Source organism: Protomyctophum parallelum (assembly GCF_964188405.1).
Source record: "Protomyctophum parallelum genome assembly, chromosome: 5".
NCBI classification, from domain to species: Eukaryota; Metazoa; Chordata; class Actinopteri; order Myctophiformes; family Myctophidae; genus Protomyctophum; species Protomyctophum parallelum.
In genome coordinates, this window is record NC_139702.1 from 48,938,901 (window position 1) to 48,956,986 (window position 18,086).

Consider the following 18,086-nt stretch of genomic DNA (forward strand, 5'->3'; position numbering starts at 1 on the left):
CATTCAAAATATAATCTAGTGATTACCGGTGAGTGAGGCAATAGCGATAAGAATATTGGTGGCCTGTGTTCTCAGATCAAGAGAACCTCTGATGTGCACATAATGTCAGAGCGAGAGTGTAAACCGCAATGCACAATCAAGCATCAAAAAACACCCAAAGCTAAACTCAGAGAATGTGTTGACCGTGGTAGAAACGCACGGCGGCAAAGATTGTTGACTACCGGCAGCAGGAGCACCAAGAGCAGAATATGCTTAGCCTCCAACTCTTATCAGTTATCATTAGGGGACCTGAGTGAGAGAAAAATGCAGTGCAGGGCAGCAAAGCAGATGCTGGCTTTATCTCCGAGGGGCTATTCCGATGCTACACTGGCATTTTCTCTTTCAGATCCCAATACCAGATCTTTTCGGACTTGTATTAAAAGAAAACAAAGGCGTTTGCATATGCAGCAGAACGTTGTGTGGGAAGCAAACACATTGTCTAAGGATTGCCAGGACATTTTTGCTAGATGCTTGGAACTTGTGTCCCTTCTCCACCTCCTCTGACCCAAACACAAATACAAATACACATAAATTATACAGACACTATTATGACTTACTGCACACAACTGTGCGGTGGATGGTTGTGCGTGCGTGCGTGCGTGTGTGTGTGTGTCTCCGTCCCAAGGGATATGCCCTCACTTATATACATTTAAAGCACAGTCAGACGTGTGCTGATTGAAAAGGGACCGGCTGTGCGTCCATGCATCAGCAGATTGCTTCTCGTACAGGCGATGTGACACTTCAGCTGACCTGCTGAGGTCAGATCCATTATGACACCAGGGTGGGCAGGGACAGGAAATAGAAAGAGGATGACAGAGGGAGAAAGGACGATGAGCCGGGAGTCCCTTGGAGACACATTGAGAGTTCCAGGACAGACATAAAGAGAGCCACAGTCCCATGGAGAAAATGAAGGAATGACAGAGACTGAGAAGAGATGAGGACAGGAGCCGTGGAAAGGGAGAGATGGATGTGAATGGCGGGTCACGGTGTGAAAGAAGAGAACGAGAGTAGAGAAATAAAGGAGTGCTTTGCCCAGGAACAGCATGTCCTCTGCATTTCATCCCCAGTCATTTTGTAGTTTAATTGTGTGCCTTGTGGCTTACTCACAATTTAATTCATCAATAAAGGAGACTTGCCATTTTGGGCAATCGACTAGACTACCAAAGTATGCCGAGAATGACCCCTCAATTAGCATAACAATCAAGCCACTCAGAATAATGTTTGGCGATCCTTGGAGGCTTCAATTATGGTGGGTCTATTTATTCAGTAAAATTGGAATACATTGAGCTCTTTTGCAATGAATTTACCGGAAATTAGTTTTAATACAGTAGGCCTATGTGAACCCTACAATGAGTTTCATTTAATAGAGCGCTTTGGTGGGTGTTGCGTGCACTGGGGGAACTGACAGGTGATGAAAATGTACGTTCTCCACGAGTTGCTTATTCATCTCAATAATTATTTCACCACTACAATTAATTTGACGATGTTATTTGCATGCACCACCATTTTACGCACCTGTTCGCCACCAGAGTCTGGGGTAAGACAGAGAGAGAAAGATGGTGGTGCTTTCACCGTTGTAATAAGCTCGTTCTTTGTCCGGTGCGCCGCAACAGTCATCAGTCATGTAAATTGCCGACAGCCAGCCAAGCGTATGATGTTAAATTAGTGAGAGGTTTTTACAACAATAACCAACCACGTTAAGGAGGGGCTCTCTGCTATGAAAATGAATTAACATTATGTTTGCACCTGTTGCTGAATAGGATATTTTAGTAAAACTGACATAATCTACACAAGCAATCTTGGCATTTAATATCGAATATCTGTAATTAGGCATATATTGTCTTTCTCCCTGCCTCCCTAACGTTCTATTAACACAGTGCATGCAAATGTATTTGACTAATATACATGATGATGTCTCAGTGGTTGTCCTAAGGGTTACTGTAGGTTGTGTTTCTCGCCTTTAATCACCAATTAAGGACTAGGCCTAATTAAGGCCTGGCATAGAAGCTGAGTGAATTTAAGAATCGAAAAGCATCAGTAGTTTAATGTCCTCTGGACCTGCGTTTTATACCAATTAACCACCTGGTATAATATAAAAATACCTAGGATGGAAATGGACTTTTGTTTAGTATTAAAACATTCTAGTAACATTCCCAGTTACAGTGGAGAGATTAACTTTAACACGAGGGCAACCACAGTGTCCATTTTCCAGTTCATTGACATGGTGAAGCTTTATAACAGCTTTATTCACGTTAATTAAACTTTCTCAGTGTTCATTTAATACTAAAAATGTACAAATTGTATCCATTAAGGTCAAATTGGTTGTACACTTATTGTTGCAAATGAATAATTTAATACAATGGGAGATTCTTATGAAGCACTTGGACAACATTATGTGCTTAGAATAATTTGTATAAGACACACAAGGTCACACAAGGTCTTTGTGAAGTAAATTGTTACCAATTATACATATTTTGGAGGGAGTGCATACTTAGTTTAGACTAGTCATTGGTTAATGTTAGGTTTAGGTGTGCTGCCCCGTGGGAGGTTAGGTTTAGGGTGATGGTTTGAGATGGGGTGCATACTTAGTTGAGACTAGTCATTGGTTAAACATGGGTTAAGGTTAGGTGTGCTGCAACGTGGGAGGTTAGGTTTAGGGTGAGGGTTTGAGATAGGTTGTAGTTGTAGGACTAATGACTGGTCTAACCAATGACGTAGGACTAATGACTGGTCTAACCAATGATTGTCTAAAAAAAACTGTCTAAACTAAGTACTGCACCCCTGTAGATTTTTGTTTGTCTATTGCCTTTTCTACGGCATTCTATTCACTATTCACTGATGTAATGTATTTATATGTTCTGTATTTATGTTTTGCACTGGAGCTGTAGGACAAATTTCCTTCGGGATCAATACAGTATCTATCTATCTATCCATCCATCCATCCATCCATCCATGCATCCATCTAACCTTCATGGTGTTTGGGAAAAGCCAGCCACAATATACCTAGTCTGAAAATACTAGATTATTTACACTTTACTTTAAGTAGACTATGCCTTTGTTTGGAAAAAGAAAAGGTCCTTGAAAAAGGGTGCAAGAAGTGAATGAGATAAATAATGTAATCTTTTGCTTACACTGTGGTTATGGAAATGGCAGCATTCAATCTCTCAACATGCTTCGATCAAAGCACGCAATTATCTACACTGACACTTTGATAAGACAAGGACTTACAACACAGCGCTGTCATTTAATATGTGTGTGTGTGTGTGTGTGTGTGTGTGTGTGTGTGTGTGTGTGTGTGTGTGTGTGTGCGCGTGCATGTGTACTGTTTTATAATCTTTGTGGGGACCACAGGATAGTACAACCAACCAATTGTAGAAAAATAATCTGCCTCATGGGGATCCATACCATGAGGACATTTTCATGGTTAAAAAAATACTTTTAGAGTTAAGGTCCGTATACACCGGGAGCGTTATTTAGTGCGATACATTTTCCTTAACTAAGAACATGTTTTGACATAATCTTCTGGTCCAAAGCCCTCGTCGCCGAGATCGGGTTTGGATGTGCTTTTTAATATAAATTGACAACTCTGTTAATCTGTACACGCCCGTAACACAAAAAAAATATCACCCGTGTGAAGTGAGTGGTGCAACTCCGTGTGGGGGTCCCCAGGGGGTCCCCAGAAGTTCCAGACCCACAGGAACGCGCCCAGGGCGCCAGAGACAGCGTTGCACAGAGATAGACAAAGATGATTTTTTTTTCAGCAGATCTCCAAGCTCGAAAGCCTTGTGACACAACCAGAACCATTCTATTCAGAGGTACTCATTAGTATCGGTCTGACTGTGGGGTGAACAAACGGCTCCTCCACACCTGCAACTAAGCAGATCAGTCCATTCCCGTCTCACCTACAGTACATCTCTATGCTCGCTTGTTTGTCTGTTTGAATGAGTCTGAGTGCATGTCCGTCTGCGTGCACTTATGACCAGTGGAAGGGTCATAAGTGCTTCTACGAGTGGTAAGAGGTCATTTCCAGGTTATACAGCCAATGAAGGACATGACGTGGTGTTACTTAAAGGGGAATACCACCCATTTTACTATTTTACTAAAAAAATCATTAACATGGTGAATCACATCTTGATGATGTCATCAAGATGTGATTCACCATGTTAACAGTTTCGGGGCCCATGGCGTAAATCAATGTCAAGTTCAAGTGCACGGTCATGTGCCCGAGACGGAGATTGATTGATCTCCATCAAATTAGTGATATCAAAACCGGTCGCATCGCTCCACAGCCTAGATGTGCTTGTTGTGCAATCCTCGGTGTTGCACAACAGTGACACGTCATCGAAAATGTTCCCTGCCTGTTTAGCCGACGACAACGAAAATCTTAAAACATTAATAACTCGCGATCTAAATCATCCGGCTAATTATAAAAAAAGATGTTGTGTTTGACGGCTAGTCGCGATAGATTTATTCTTACCTCCCGTTGTTGTCGATCGCATCTTTAGCGTTGTGGCTATTGTTAGCTGCTACACACACATTCACAACAACATCCGGTCTGTCGGTAAAAGTGGTCCGGGCGCTTTAAACGATGGGCACATTTTATTAATGGATTAAATAGGCCCAGGCCCTTAAGGTGGTTTTTTCATACCTCCAGTTCTAGGAAACACAGAATGGGGGGACTTTTTATTACAGCTCTAAGGTATATTAATGTTGAAAATGAGTGGAATACCTTTACTGTCTTGTACTGTCTGTCTTTGTTTTATTTGTCTTGTTCTGACCTTGATTGGGGGGGAGGGGGGGATATTTACATGTCGGATACAACAAAATGTACACGTGTTTTTTTAACACTAGGAAGTCTGAAAAAATTTCACTACTACTCAGTCGGCTGAAAGGTCAGGGGGACCGCGATTTGATTGGCCACTCTCTCCCCCACTCGTCCCTCTCCAGCTGGAGACGACATTGTTCAAGCCTGCATCCCATTTCCAACGAATTAAATCATCTATGTTTCTAAACGCATGTTTTCACTCCTAAAATGTATAAAACTAATAATACTGTGAAATAATGTGAAAAATATATATTTTGCCGTTGCCCGTTAGTGCTATATTGCAACATAGCCATGGAAGAGTTGCTGCCTTTTGTTGTTTTTTTCTTCCACCCAGCAAAGAGCCAAGATCACTCGTCTTTTCTCGTGTGATATCGATGTAATTAATATATGTGACCCCACGCGATGTACAGACTGCTTGACTAGGCATGTAAACATGACAAAATTGTATTAATGTTGTGTAATGTGTAATGATGTTATTGAACGGATTGTCCGTAGTCCTCCAGCCGTTAGCTTACATTTGCTAATATTATAAGCTAACCGCATTACTAAAGCCAATGTATTGCGGTAAATGCGGCATGTCCGCGGTAAATTACTTATACAAGTGAGTCGCGTTATATTTACCTAAATTACCGGCCAAAGTACATTCCAAATATAATAATAATAATAAACAATTATTAGCCACGTTATGTTGTTATATCAGTTTAATTAATAAAAAACATTGCATTTCTTCTTCGTTTCTTTGTCCCAACTTGCAAGTACATGAACCACGTGACCGGGCTGTTTTCTGCCCCCTCAATATCGCAACCCAAATATTTTATAAGATGGCTCTCCGCATCATAAGTGCATAATACTTGTTTATTTGGAGTGAACATGACAATGACGAGTAAATAAATATTAACACGACTCCCGTCGATAAGTTATTTAGCCTGGACATTTCCGCATTTAGCTGAAAACGGGCTTAGTAGCCTGCTATTATATTTGATTGATTGTGCCAAAGAATCAGTTTATAAAAGACACCACGCAAAAAAAAAGGCGAGTGGGGGAGAAAGGGGGACGGCGGTCGATTGTGCCGATATAGCCAGACTGAGTAGGAGATATATGCCTAAAATCATATTTACAAAACGTTTCAAATGGGAAAAAAAAACAGAGATGATTTCAATCGAATATTTAGACAAAGTCATGCAAGGGGAACTTGCAAGGGGAACTCCATGGGCTAAGAAAATAAACTTTTAAATCTCAAATCCGGTCAGAACGGCTGCTCCGACGTCGTAGTGTTAAGTGTTTAAAAAAAGAAAATTTGTGGAATGCCCCTTTAAAACCATCCCTCAACTTGTCAACACTAAATGGTGGCTGTGTCTAATTTGCCACAGTTAATGAGGTAGATATAATTAACATTGAATTGGCAGACCACTGAGACAGGATTGTTGGGAGCTACCCCATGTGACGCACGAGTGCAAGCACACACGCATGCACACAAACTCTTCTCGAGTCTCACCATGTGACGATCTTGTCCCATTACAACCTTGATGTTTATTAACTATCAAATCTAATAAATCTACTTAAATAATCTGAAGGCCGACTGCAACCCTATAGGATCATTTTCTTCACTCTAGTTTAAATGAACACTGACAATGTTGCTGTTGCCCGAGTGTTATGCATGCATGAGAAGAAATGGTTTGACAGCAGGATGTCAACTCATGATGTCAGAAGAATATACCATTGGTAAAGCATGGCTGAACTAGCCTGGCGCAGCCAGACTTCATCCACACCTATTGCATTATGCCCCGAGGCACGCAACGCAGCGGAGTGGTATATTAGTATCGCAACGCGAGGCTATGGCTGAACTAGATCAAATTGATAAACTGCACAGTAAATAAATTGAGCAGCTTCCCTTCCTATCGGCCTTGACACCAAACACCATACTATACTGTAGCACCTATAGCAGCCCTCTCTCCGACTCACAATATCAATAACTATCACAAAGTTAATTAACTTAATCTGCCACAAAACATGGGGGAAACAAAAGAGTAGAAATTACTTTTGGCTGGGGTTAGGGAGGTCATTGTTTTATCACAATTTGCTTGTTATGATACTGTATGAGAGCTACTGTTGGAATCATTGCCAAGGCATTGATTTTTTTATATTATTCACCCAACCGCACTCCCCCCCCCCCCCCCCCCCCCCTCTCCAAATTATTCCATTCCATTAAGTAATGTATCCAAGGTTGGCTGTCCTTAAAATCTTTACCATTATGGAATTCTTGATCTCAGTAAAGACCTTCTCCTCATCCATTCCAAGAAATAGACAGTACATCTCTAGTTTCTCAATTTGTCCCCATTATAGAGGGAATAGTGATCTATATGATGATGCAGATGAAATGGAATGACACACACACACACACACACACACACACACACACACACACACACACACACAGTGTGTAACAGTCATCCAGCCTTGACAGATGAAGAGAAGAGCGAGGGGAGGTGTTGTTCTTGACAGATGCACACCTCAATTCCACAAACGTACACCTGTATTCTCTGAGCCATCTGTTCTGTCAGCCCCATTCTCTACCATGACAATAGCTTTATTTTACCTTCAAATAGAAGAACAACCCTCTTACTTTGTATTCCTACTTCTAAATGTTTGCAACAACATTGATTACTTTGTATGCGATTTTACTCATAGGAAGCATCAACTGACGGGAATTTAGAAAGTATATATTATAAGATATATAATATAAGAAAATATTTTTGTCCAAACACTGATGTTATCACATTTTTGGAACACTACAGTTCTTATATGAGGCGATCTAAAATTACTTAAAGGGAAATGGCCTCGCATAAGGCTTAAGTCCAAATTAATTTGGATGTTCCATGAATTATTTGGGTCCTAGATCCTGAATTCCAGATAAATGGTGGCTTGCCAGCCTTGCCTATTGGATTTAAGTTGCTTCAGTCACTGAAAATGTCAAACCCAGTTGGCTGTATGTATTTCAGTCATGGAAACCACTTGCACTGACTCTTGCACTCATTTTTCAGTCATGTTTTGTGATCTCTCCAACACCTATGCAATGGGTTTTTTGCAGCTACAATTTGGATGTGCAACATATTAAAGGTTGCCCTGGCTTAGAATATCGTTATCCTGTCTCTCTCTTAAATCGCTTCTGTGCACAAGGTTGCTGAGGCTGGGGGCAGGATGGTGTGGAAAAGTGGGGAGGCAGGTATTTATGGTTATAGCATACAGGTGTATATTTGTTTGGTAAGCCTTGTTGCATTGTTATAAAGTTAAAGGTTAAAGATGACGAGGTGGCTAATTGATTTTATTAGGACAAGTGTTTGTTATATTATTGGTTGCTAATTTATGGTTTGATTTCTGTAGATAATGTGGAGGAACCACATTCTTATGGAGGGGGGTGTGACGGGCCGGCCCTGCCCCCTCTGCCTCTGTAGGGACTTTAAGCACATAGTGTCTACAACGCCATGTCATAACCATGTTTATATGCCTGAAGAAGGTCAGTAGACCGAAAGCTTGCAAAAAAATAAACGGATTGTGCGCAGATCTGAGTGTGCGGAGCTTCCCTTTATTTTCCCTCATATTCCTTTTGTGGCTCCAGCACCTCCCTAAAGTTTTTTTCAGCAGATGAGCGGTGGTCCCTCTTCTATAACCATGTTTATTGAAATTATAGCTGTCATACATTTACACCGATTGCTTCATCACCTCTCTTATGCGGTGTAATGTGTTGGCATGCTCTGAATGAAGAAATAACACTAATACCATATGTCATATTATTAACCATGTTTATTAAAACGGATTTAGAATAACACAGATTGCTCCATGCAGCAACTTCCTCTTTCCACTGCTGATCATGTCCAGTGCATGTAAGAATTAAGCAAGTTAGCTGATGCGCAACAGGGTGTTTAAAAACAAAGTTTGACACGTGCTGCATAGACGCAGAACCAATGTGGCCGACGGCTGTTTGCTTAACGATTTTGACAGCTACGGCGATTGTGCCACAGCTCCCGTCCTGAAAATAGTTGTTGCTTAAAGTCCCTACTGTACAGCCTGGGTGATTAGGGCAGAGTGGAGCAGGCCATCAGGCCACACCTGAGAGGGGTGTGGTTTGGGAGAGTATATAAGGGCCTCTCCTTCCATGCTCTCGAGTCAGCTCTCTTTCCTACCTTCCAAGCAGTTGCACACCTTTTACAACACTCACACACAGCACACTCCATACATCCATATACTGCATACATGACTAATTACTGACATTGTCACATCTCATACCAGTTTATTTGATTATGCTTAATTTATTTCATTTAGGTTTGCCTTGTGTGTTGACTCCCTTTTTGTCGTGTATTTCCCTAGAGTGCATGACATGCACGCTCAGGCGGACACCTGCTTTTCTAGTTTTAATTTGATATCACTGCACTTTACCTTAGTTCCTCCCATTGTACATGGATTGATTAAACAATAAATTAAGTGGTCACTGAATGTGACATTTATAAAATAAAAGGTGCAATTATATAATTATAGCTACAGATAAGACAAATTGAAGGGAGCAGAAAACATATATAATAAATTACGTGGACAGTGCACACTGGAAGGCGAGCGAAGAATGTGCGTCATTTATAATACAATCATTACATTTTTGATAATGGAAATTCAACTGCTGCACATTCTGTGGTCCAGTACAACTGCAATCTTCTACTGCTGGCCATGGAGCAGCTCCTTTGGAACGGCTGAGTATTACGTGTCTTGCTCAAGGGAGCCTTGGTAATAACAGTCGAGGGAGGAGAAAGCATTTCTCATTCACTTTCCTCAGCCAGAGATAGAATGTATGTCCTTCTCGTCACAAGTCTCCCACTAGAGCCTCCTCTCCCGTGTCTCCCCTCTTAGTTCTCCAAAGAGGAAATATTGAGGAGAATGGATTACTGTCAAATGGAGTTGGAACAACTGAGGTTCTGGAGGTTTGACCAAGCAGAAGACAACCAAGCACAACTCACCAGCCACTGTCAACTCCACCCTGTTCCACCCGTGCCAAACACTCACCTACCTCCAACAGACCGACCACTCCTACCTCACCAATCACTGGGGGTATTTAAACGCAAGTTTAAAAAATGTTTTCAGAAAACGTGTCATTCGTGCCCTGACCATTAAAGCCGCACACTGATGACCTTGGCTTAAATGATCACGCCGGCACCTATAATGGCATCCCCCGCCCTTGCGTGTGGCGATGACCTTAGATGACCATGCTGGTGGTTCCATGCTTCGCATGCGACGTGCCAATAAAATGCTATAAGTCTACATAAAATTATATCTAAGTTACATAAGTTGAGACTTTGCCTACGCCTGTAGAAGGTCAAGCTCGAGGCTAGGGCAAGTGCTATGGGCTAAGATGGAGTGGGGTAGTCTGCTCAATGACACTTTGACAGTAATCATGCAAGTTAAGGGGATTGAACCAATGACCCTCTGGCCATGACATCGTAATCACAAAGCCTGCCACGAATCGGCATTCAGAGTACACAGTGTTCACTCAATGTAACATAAATGTAGGATGCCTTATACTGTACTTCACCACATCAAAGGCAGTAAGAAACTAGTCTCTTTTTAGAAGAGACTCAGACTACAGCAGACTACAGTACATACAGCTCAAAACTGCGATCAAAGCGATTTTTGCTTTCAAGAAATGTGTCTTACAGTATAACAAAGAAACCACACCATGAATAGAACTCCACACATCTTAGTGCACAAGAAAAATGTATGCGTCCATCTAAACAAAAAAAATCAAAAGTACCCCAGCACTCCTCTGCCTCAGATATTCTGTATGCATTACCTACTCATTGATGTTCTGGGAGACCTGTTGCATGGCATTGCGTGTGTGCGTGCGTCTCACCATGGATACTGCATGACCTCTAGATGAGCAAGACTGTTTCCACGAGTGTTCAGTGTGTGTGGCAGACAGTAGTTAGCTTTGGATATCTGTGGTTAATCATAAGGACCTTACAGTAGCAGCAATTATCCCATGTGTGACCTCATAAATGTAGCTAGAGACTCGATCTAGGGCATTTTCTCAATATTTCACCACTTGACTCCTTACCTTTCTTTTGCATTCGATTCTGACAGTGTGGCTGTCAGGTCAAGTGATGCCTCGGAGGAATGAGAATGTGTAGCTAGTCACATAGCGTTGCCATATATCGCTTCAGTGTATAGATTCGGCATACAAGCTGTCAAAATACCTTAAAAATAGTCCTGGATGGCACTGCTATGTGAGCTACAGTACAGTGATGGGTGAGGTCATATTGCTCATATTAGTATACTGCTGCTCCACACCACTGTTGTCTTTCTTCTCACAGATAGCATACAACTGGAGATTTCACTAAATGATTGCAATTGAGGATGACTCCATGTGCAATAATAGTTCAGCGAGTGTGTCACTCAGAAATTCAAAAACTGAAAGTAGCCTTCTACAATCTCACGTGTCGTGACACATTGTGAGACGACGTAGGCTATAACATGAGGCTTAAGTGCACGTTAATCGATTAGGCAAATAAAACATTTTGAGATCACGCTTCTCGATTATTTGATTAATCAAAAAAGTAATCAATCGCTAAGAACATAATCCATAATGCATCGGTACACAAAAGCAATATGAAGACCAGAGTTAGACACTTACCCACGCTGAACTCCACGTGAGGCCACTTGGCGGTCAAACTGTCACCTGAGCAGGAGACAGAGATGAGATGAAAGGAATAAGACAACCGAGAATATGGAGCCAGACAGAGAGAAATGTGGAGCGTGGTGAATACAGAATGGTAGATGAGTGGTGACAGGGGACAGGAGAGACAAAGGGAATAAAACATGTTAAAAAAGAATCAAAGATTAATAAAGAGACATTAAACTGAATGTGACCTACAGTATATGAAAACCAAACACTAGAATTCACACAACTCAACTGGACCCCATTTGAACTTCTTTTTGAGTGGTGCAACCACTCCTACAACCAGCTTGCAATGTCCTCGTACGTGCTTGTTTGTTTGTTTGTGTGTGTGTCTGTCTGTCTGTGTGAGCATGAGTATGTGACTTAATAATAGCAGTAGGGGGCGCCAGAAACAGTGAGAGGGGTAGTGACTCTAATGAGAGAGAGAGAGAGAGAGGGGGGGGGGGGGGGGGGTGGGGGGGGGGGGGGGGAGGGGGAATTGCACCACTCAGTTCACACGTGTGTGATTTTTTAAGTACAATTTGATATACCAGGTTAGAAATGTAACACGTGACTGTTCATGTGCTTCATGAAAAAAGAAGGTGACAACTAACACTAAGTTATCCGTTTCCCTCTACAACTGGTGGATGTTAAAGGACAACTTTAGTTTTTTCAGTGATTTACACTATGGCCCATGGCCATGGAAGAGCGACACACGTTGCTGCCTTGAAATATCGCCTATTTATATTTGATAGAGCGGCCGGGTTGTTTTGTGTCCAGTAGCTCCAACACAGCCTCACTCGTGCAAATCTAATAACTTATTTGACTAGACAATTAAACACAATAAGCACTAGGAATTGAAACTGCTGATTATAGTAAAATTCCAATCACAGAGATTTGTGGAGAATTAAGACAGAACAAGACCTCTGAGCTGTGAATGTTGTGCAACATGACTCAAGCCGAGGCAGCTCCAACTCAGGTTTATGGGTGGTTTTATGGGTGGTTTGAAGAGGCACTTTCCATTGTCCTAAACCTGTGTGCATATAGCAAATATAGCACATCAGCACGCCTACAGACACACCTCCACCCGCAAATATAGGAGTCGGCAAAATGAATAGTGGGTTGTGTGGCCGCAAGATAACATTTACGCATACTGCATAGTGGAAGCTCCTAAATGCGTAATTCACGGAAAATGTTTATTACTTGAGGATAAAGCATAGCATAAGATGGAGCCCTTGATCTAATTTCTCTTTTCATTGTCAATGGCAAATATTGAGACGTGTGGGGAAAAAAGCTGTATATAGGAGGGGTTCATTGTCCGCTGCAGTTCATTGGAGAGACATGTTGCCATTGAAGGCAGGAAGTCAAGCGGAAGTGCATAGGGAAGCGCTGAAGGCACATAAAAAGCATCAATGCTATAGCGAGCTAAAAAGAAGCCATCCTTGCTCTAGAAAGCGCCAATGTTTCCATCTAAACCACCGGATAATCAGCAAAGACCTCCGAACAGTGCGCATTTTATCCAAACCATGAGTTATTCCGCTTTAGTCAGCCTGTATAATGGGAGGTGGACGGCAGCGCGGTTGCGCAACCCGGTATAGGATCGCTAAAGAAGGAAAGGCCAAGCCAAATTTAAAAGATAATAATAGAAAACAGCGATCCGGTTTGATATCAATAAAAAAGCTTATCAGATGGAACATTACGCCAGAAGCAGTTGCTGGTTGGATTCCTTCTGACAATACATTCCACCACGAGCAGTTAAACCGTTAAAACAGTGTTCGGATCTCCTCTTTGCTTCATCTCTCCATTTTTTTGGATCAGTTTAAATATTTGGATGTGCGTGCACCTCTTGACCATATTCCAACATACATGACCTTGAATTGTTTCATAGATGCCCCGTGTTCTCCATTTTCTCAACCACTCCCACAGTAAAATGCAGTTACTGTATAATGGAGCTAGTTGTCTTCATTCTAATGCGGGTATTTTTGTAGCTCCGAACTTAATTTTTTCTTTCACGAATCTATTCAGTAAATCCATTTTACTGTGGGAGGGGTGGGGAAAGTGGAGAACAGGGGGCATCTATAAACAATTCAATGCCAACATGCATGTTGATGTTGGGACAGGATTATAGGCTGATTCAGGGTACATGTGTTTTGGTGTGGATTTCTAGTTCAGCCAATGTGAGGCTGAACCACTCGTGCAGCCAATCTCGTAGTAGCGACCTAGTCATCACTGGCTGCCTCCTAAGCACACTGCGGAAGTCACTAAAACAGTGGGATATGGATATGTCATCATTTCTATATAAAAAGTCCCTAAAAAGCCAATCTTAATTACTCCCTGTAAACTCCAAATGTAATGTGTGATGACAGATACACCTGTATACTAGTCTCTTATGTTGCAATATGCAATAATAGACAAAGAAACTCATCTAAAAAGGTGTCAAGGGGAAGCAATCAATCCAATATCAAATCACAGTGGCACTAAGTACCCTGCTGGCGCATTCAGATCACAATGGTTTAAGCTGTAGTACCTTAACATATTGGACGCATAATAAGGCTCCCAAAATGCCATGGTGATTGATGTCGTGTTTCACTTTAGATTATGCAAACTGACGCAATCTATTTATCCGACTGCAGTGTTTCTCAGAACAAGGGTTCAGGGGTACCTAGCTAGCAGCACCCTCGCCCCCAGGAACCTCCTCCCCAATGATGAGGAGAGGATGGCCAGTTAGGACCATCTGTCTACGCCACACCCACACTCTCCCATTACCTCTCTGTCTCGGCACACACACATTCAAACGCCATCTCAGGCATTAGCTGGGTTCAGTTTCTTTCTCAAGGACACAGAAAAGTTATGGTTTTCATGGACAAACATCGGGCCTCATTCAATATTCATATGCATATTATGTGACATGTGTGCACCGGACAATACCATGTTAGTGAATCAGAATCATTCTAAATTGGCAGGCATGTGACTGCAATACTTACTATCACCCCCTCTATAAAATATTAAAATTAAAGGTATATTCAGTGATTTCAAATATCAGTTCTTGTTTTGTTTTGTTGTGATAATCCTCCCTACTATAGAGTGTGCTGACCACTGTTCCTCCCTGTCCCCAGTTTACCCCTGGCCCAGCCTTCATCCAATCAGGATAGAGAGGGGCCTTCCGCCAATCATGATCGACCAGGGGCGGGCCTTGGTGTGTGCCGTTGGCTTGTTGCGTGTCCCCCACTGTAGTGAGTGCATGTGCACATCTTGTTACCGGAGCAGACCGCTAGGTTTTCCAAATCACCCAAATCACTGAATGCTCCTTTAAATACTAAAACAGCAAATAAACCTTTAAACAAATCATTAATATAATATATTTTTTAGAGAGATAAAACATATGACATATAATTTCTATAAAATATCATACGACTTATATGAATATGTTCATGTGGCCCTGGTTTTGCCCTAGTGGGTCGCCTGAGTGAGGGGTATGATGTTGGTAGACCCGAAACCCCGTTGACCTCAGGATACATCACTGAGGATACGTCCCAGGTGGATCCATGCAATGTATTTTTATATATACCGTATATAAAAAAGATATGCTTTTTAGATGATATAATCCCTCTTCTTTAAAACGATTAATAATTCATCTTTAATTCAATGTAACCTGATCTTAAAAAAGAATTATATACGTAATTACGTATTGTTCTATAACTTATAATCGTCTGTTGATGGTGACGTAATTAAGATAGGTTTCAGATTACATACATGTATACATGCATACATTACGTTTTACCCACCAGACATTGAAACATATCTTAATTATGTCACCATCAACAGCCAATTATAACCACACCTACCATACATAGTAACAGGTAACATATGTAACTTGAAAGTATAGTATACTGTGGTCGGCTGGACCGAAAGTGGTATGTATACTATGGTAGGCGTGGTACTGTAACTGTAGGTATATTCTAGGGTATAACTTATAATTGGCTGTTGATGGCGATGTAATTAACACTTTCAGCGCCCCAAGTGGCACTCCAGAAGGGATTTGAAGCAATGATCCCTTGGTTAGGAACAGTTTGACGAACACAATACCTCTTATTTGCTGTGGATTTTTGGAAGTGAATATTTGTCAAAGTGAAATATTGGGTTTTCATCCTTCTGCACCCCAGTATTGGTTGTTTGAGAGGGGATCTGATTTGTATAAGCTTTGTTTGTACTGGTTTGTACGGGTTACCCATAATTGTTTTTGTGGACCTTCAGCATTTCTAATTGAGTACCCTTGATGTATACTATACTCCAACCTACAATACATGCCCTTACAGTGATCTGTTATAACTGCGATTCCCAAAGGTCTGTTCAAAACTAAGCTTTGTCTTGTCAGAAGCACTGCCGCAAAACAACTACAGAATGGTTGGAGCTTAATATGGGAGTCCACAGGCAGACATGCTGCACCACCAGATCAGAACACCTCTAACAATGGTGGGTTATACCTAGCATAATCTTAATCAGAATCTTAGGCCAGCAGGGCTACAATTATAAATCATTCCTGGAAGTAGCAAGCTGAATTCTCCTATCCTTGTAAGGACATTTTGTTCTCATCTAGGTAAAAAAACCAACCCACTGGGTTCTATTACACTCACACAGTGACATACATGAAGCACTGCATAGCCATGTTTTAATGAACGAACACGCAGGACCCCCAAACTTACTGGTTGGCTCTCGAGCTGTCTGTCTGTCCGTCCCATCTCTCTCTCTCTCTCTCTCTCATGCAATTGGCCTCACCAAGGCTCATCAACCCCACTAATGGGCCGTGGACACTCGATACTTCCTGATGTATTGGCTCCACACGGCTTTAGGTAATAGTCAGTCATTTTTACATAATGAGGCTCATTCGCAGAGACTGAAAATGATTTACTGATGTACTGTATTTTAATTGCTCCAGTCTTCGTGCCTCTGTTTCTCTCCAAAGCCTTTCCCTTTTGCACATTCACAAGCAAATAATAATCAAGCATTTGCTGTTGCTTAACAAGTTCACTTGACTATTTGGCACTCGGGCGTCATTTGGGTTTAAAAGGGTGCGTTTGCAGTGAAAATAGAATTTGGTCAATTTCCGCATATTTCTTCCACCACAGAACTTTTGTGGGACAGTATGGATGAATTGCCCTCTGTGTATAAATCCATGCTGTACGCTGCATCTTCAGTAAAGCTTGATTATACTAAATGGAGTGCAAGCTTGTAGGTCGGCTATTTTTAGTCTGCGATACCGTGCGCAATCGAAAACCAAACCCAGCCATGCGCTCACAAGTCCACACACCGAGCCCAATCGCAAAGACACGTCAGAGCAACCAAGATTTATTAGGGCCTGCATTAAAATAAATAAATAAATAAACGTCCCCTGCCACCTCCCCCTCGCTCTAGTGTAATTTCACAGTTTGATAATTAAATTTTGATCATCACGAATAGCCCTTCGCTAAACCCCGCCCCAAAAAGTGATTGTCCAATGCCAATCCATATAGTTTAGCAACTGTTGCTATTCAGGACAAGCTTGCGTCACCTCATACTGGAGCGGTCAGTGTTATTGCAGCATGGCTGTGTTGTTCACCTCATACTGTAGCTGTCAGTGTTATTGCAGCATGGCTGTGTTGTTCAACACATAGGCAGCTTAACGTCAGCAAAGTTACACGACTGACCCTACCAGGTGATGGAAATACTAATGACCTTACCGTGCAACATGAACACTCCTCTCCTCCTCCTGCTTAAAGTCATTGGTACCCTTTCCACTTCCCGTGCCGTCAGGAAAATAAAATGATAAAGATGCAATGATATTATATTCCTCTAAATCTGACTAGAAATGGACATTTTCCAACAATTTTGGTCCTTATGTCATAATTACTTGTACTGAAACTACGCCCTTGCTGATACTCTTATCCAGAGTGGATGTTGTGGGGATCTTTAGTACCTATCCAAATGTCAACACTACATTGGTTACCGGTATCTTTTAGAATATAGTTTTTAAAGCACTTCTATTTGTTTATAAAGCACGTAATGACTTATATATATATATTAACCATGCCACCTGTTACAATATAAACTGTGCAGGTGCCAGAGATAAGGGACAAATTAAAGAATAAATAATCGCGTGCACGTCAGATTTTGTTTTTAATAACGTAACTTTACGTCTTGGCACAGGTAGTACCTGCTAGCTTAAAACGTAACCTGACATTCCTGGCACAGATTGGGTTAAAGATTCTATTATTATATCAAATGTAACTGCTGGGTGGCTTAGACCGTGTGACTTGCCACAACCAAAAGGTTGGTCGTAGCAATTCCTACCTGCTGTGCCACCTTTCACTCTAATTTATAGTCATTTTGCTCATTGTTGCTCTCAATTCTGTAAGGGAGGTGAGCCCATGGAAGTGCATTATTTAATAAGGCTATAGGTCCATTCTTTACACTGTTCTAGCTGAACAGCTGAGACTGGCTCACAGTTCCCTTTACAATATATTGTATTCAACCACAGCAAGGCAGGGT

General features: G+C 41.6%; 2 protein-coding genes across 3 annotated transcripts in view; one reads left to right on the plus strand and one right to left on the minus strand.

Moving 5' to 3' along the window:
- The window catches only part of inpp4b (inositol polyphosphate-4-phosphatase type II B), a 245,706-nt gene that overhangs the window by 216,735 nt on the left and 10,885 nt on the right, over positions 1–18,086 (minus strand). Inside the window, 1 exon segment of the mRNA XM_083765321.1 lies at positions 11,538–11,582. Coding sequence (XP_083621447.1) covers positions 11,538–11,582 — 45 coding nt within the window.
- smarca5 (SNF2 related chromatin remodeling ATPase 5) overlaps positions 1–18,086 on the plus strand; it is a 342,548-nt gene that overhangs the window by 55,566 nt on the left and 268,896 nt on the right. The gene's annotated exons all lie outside the window — the stretch shown is intronic.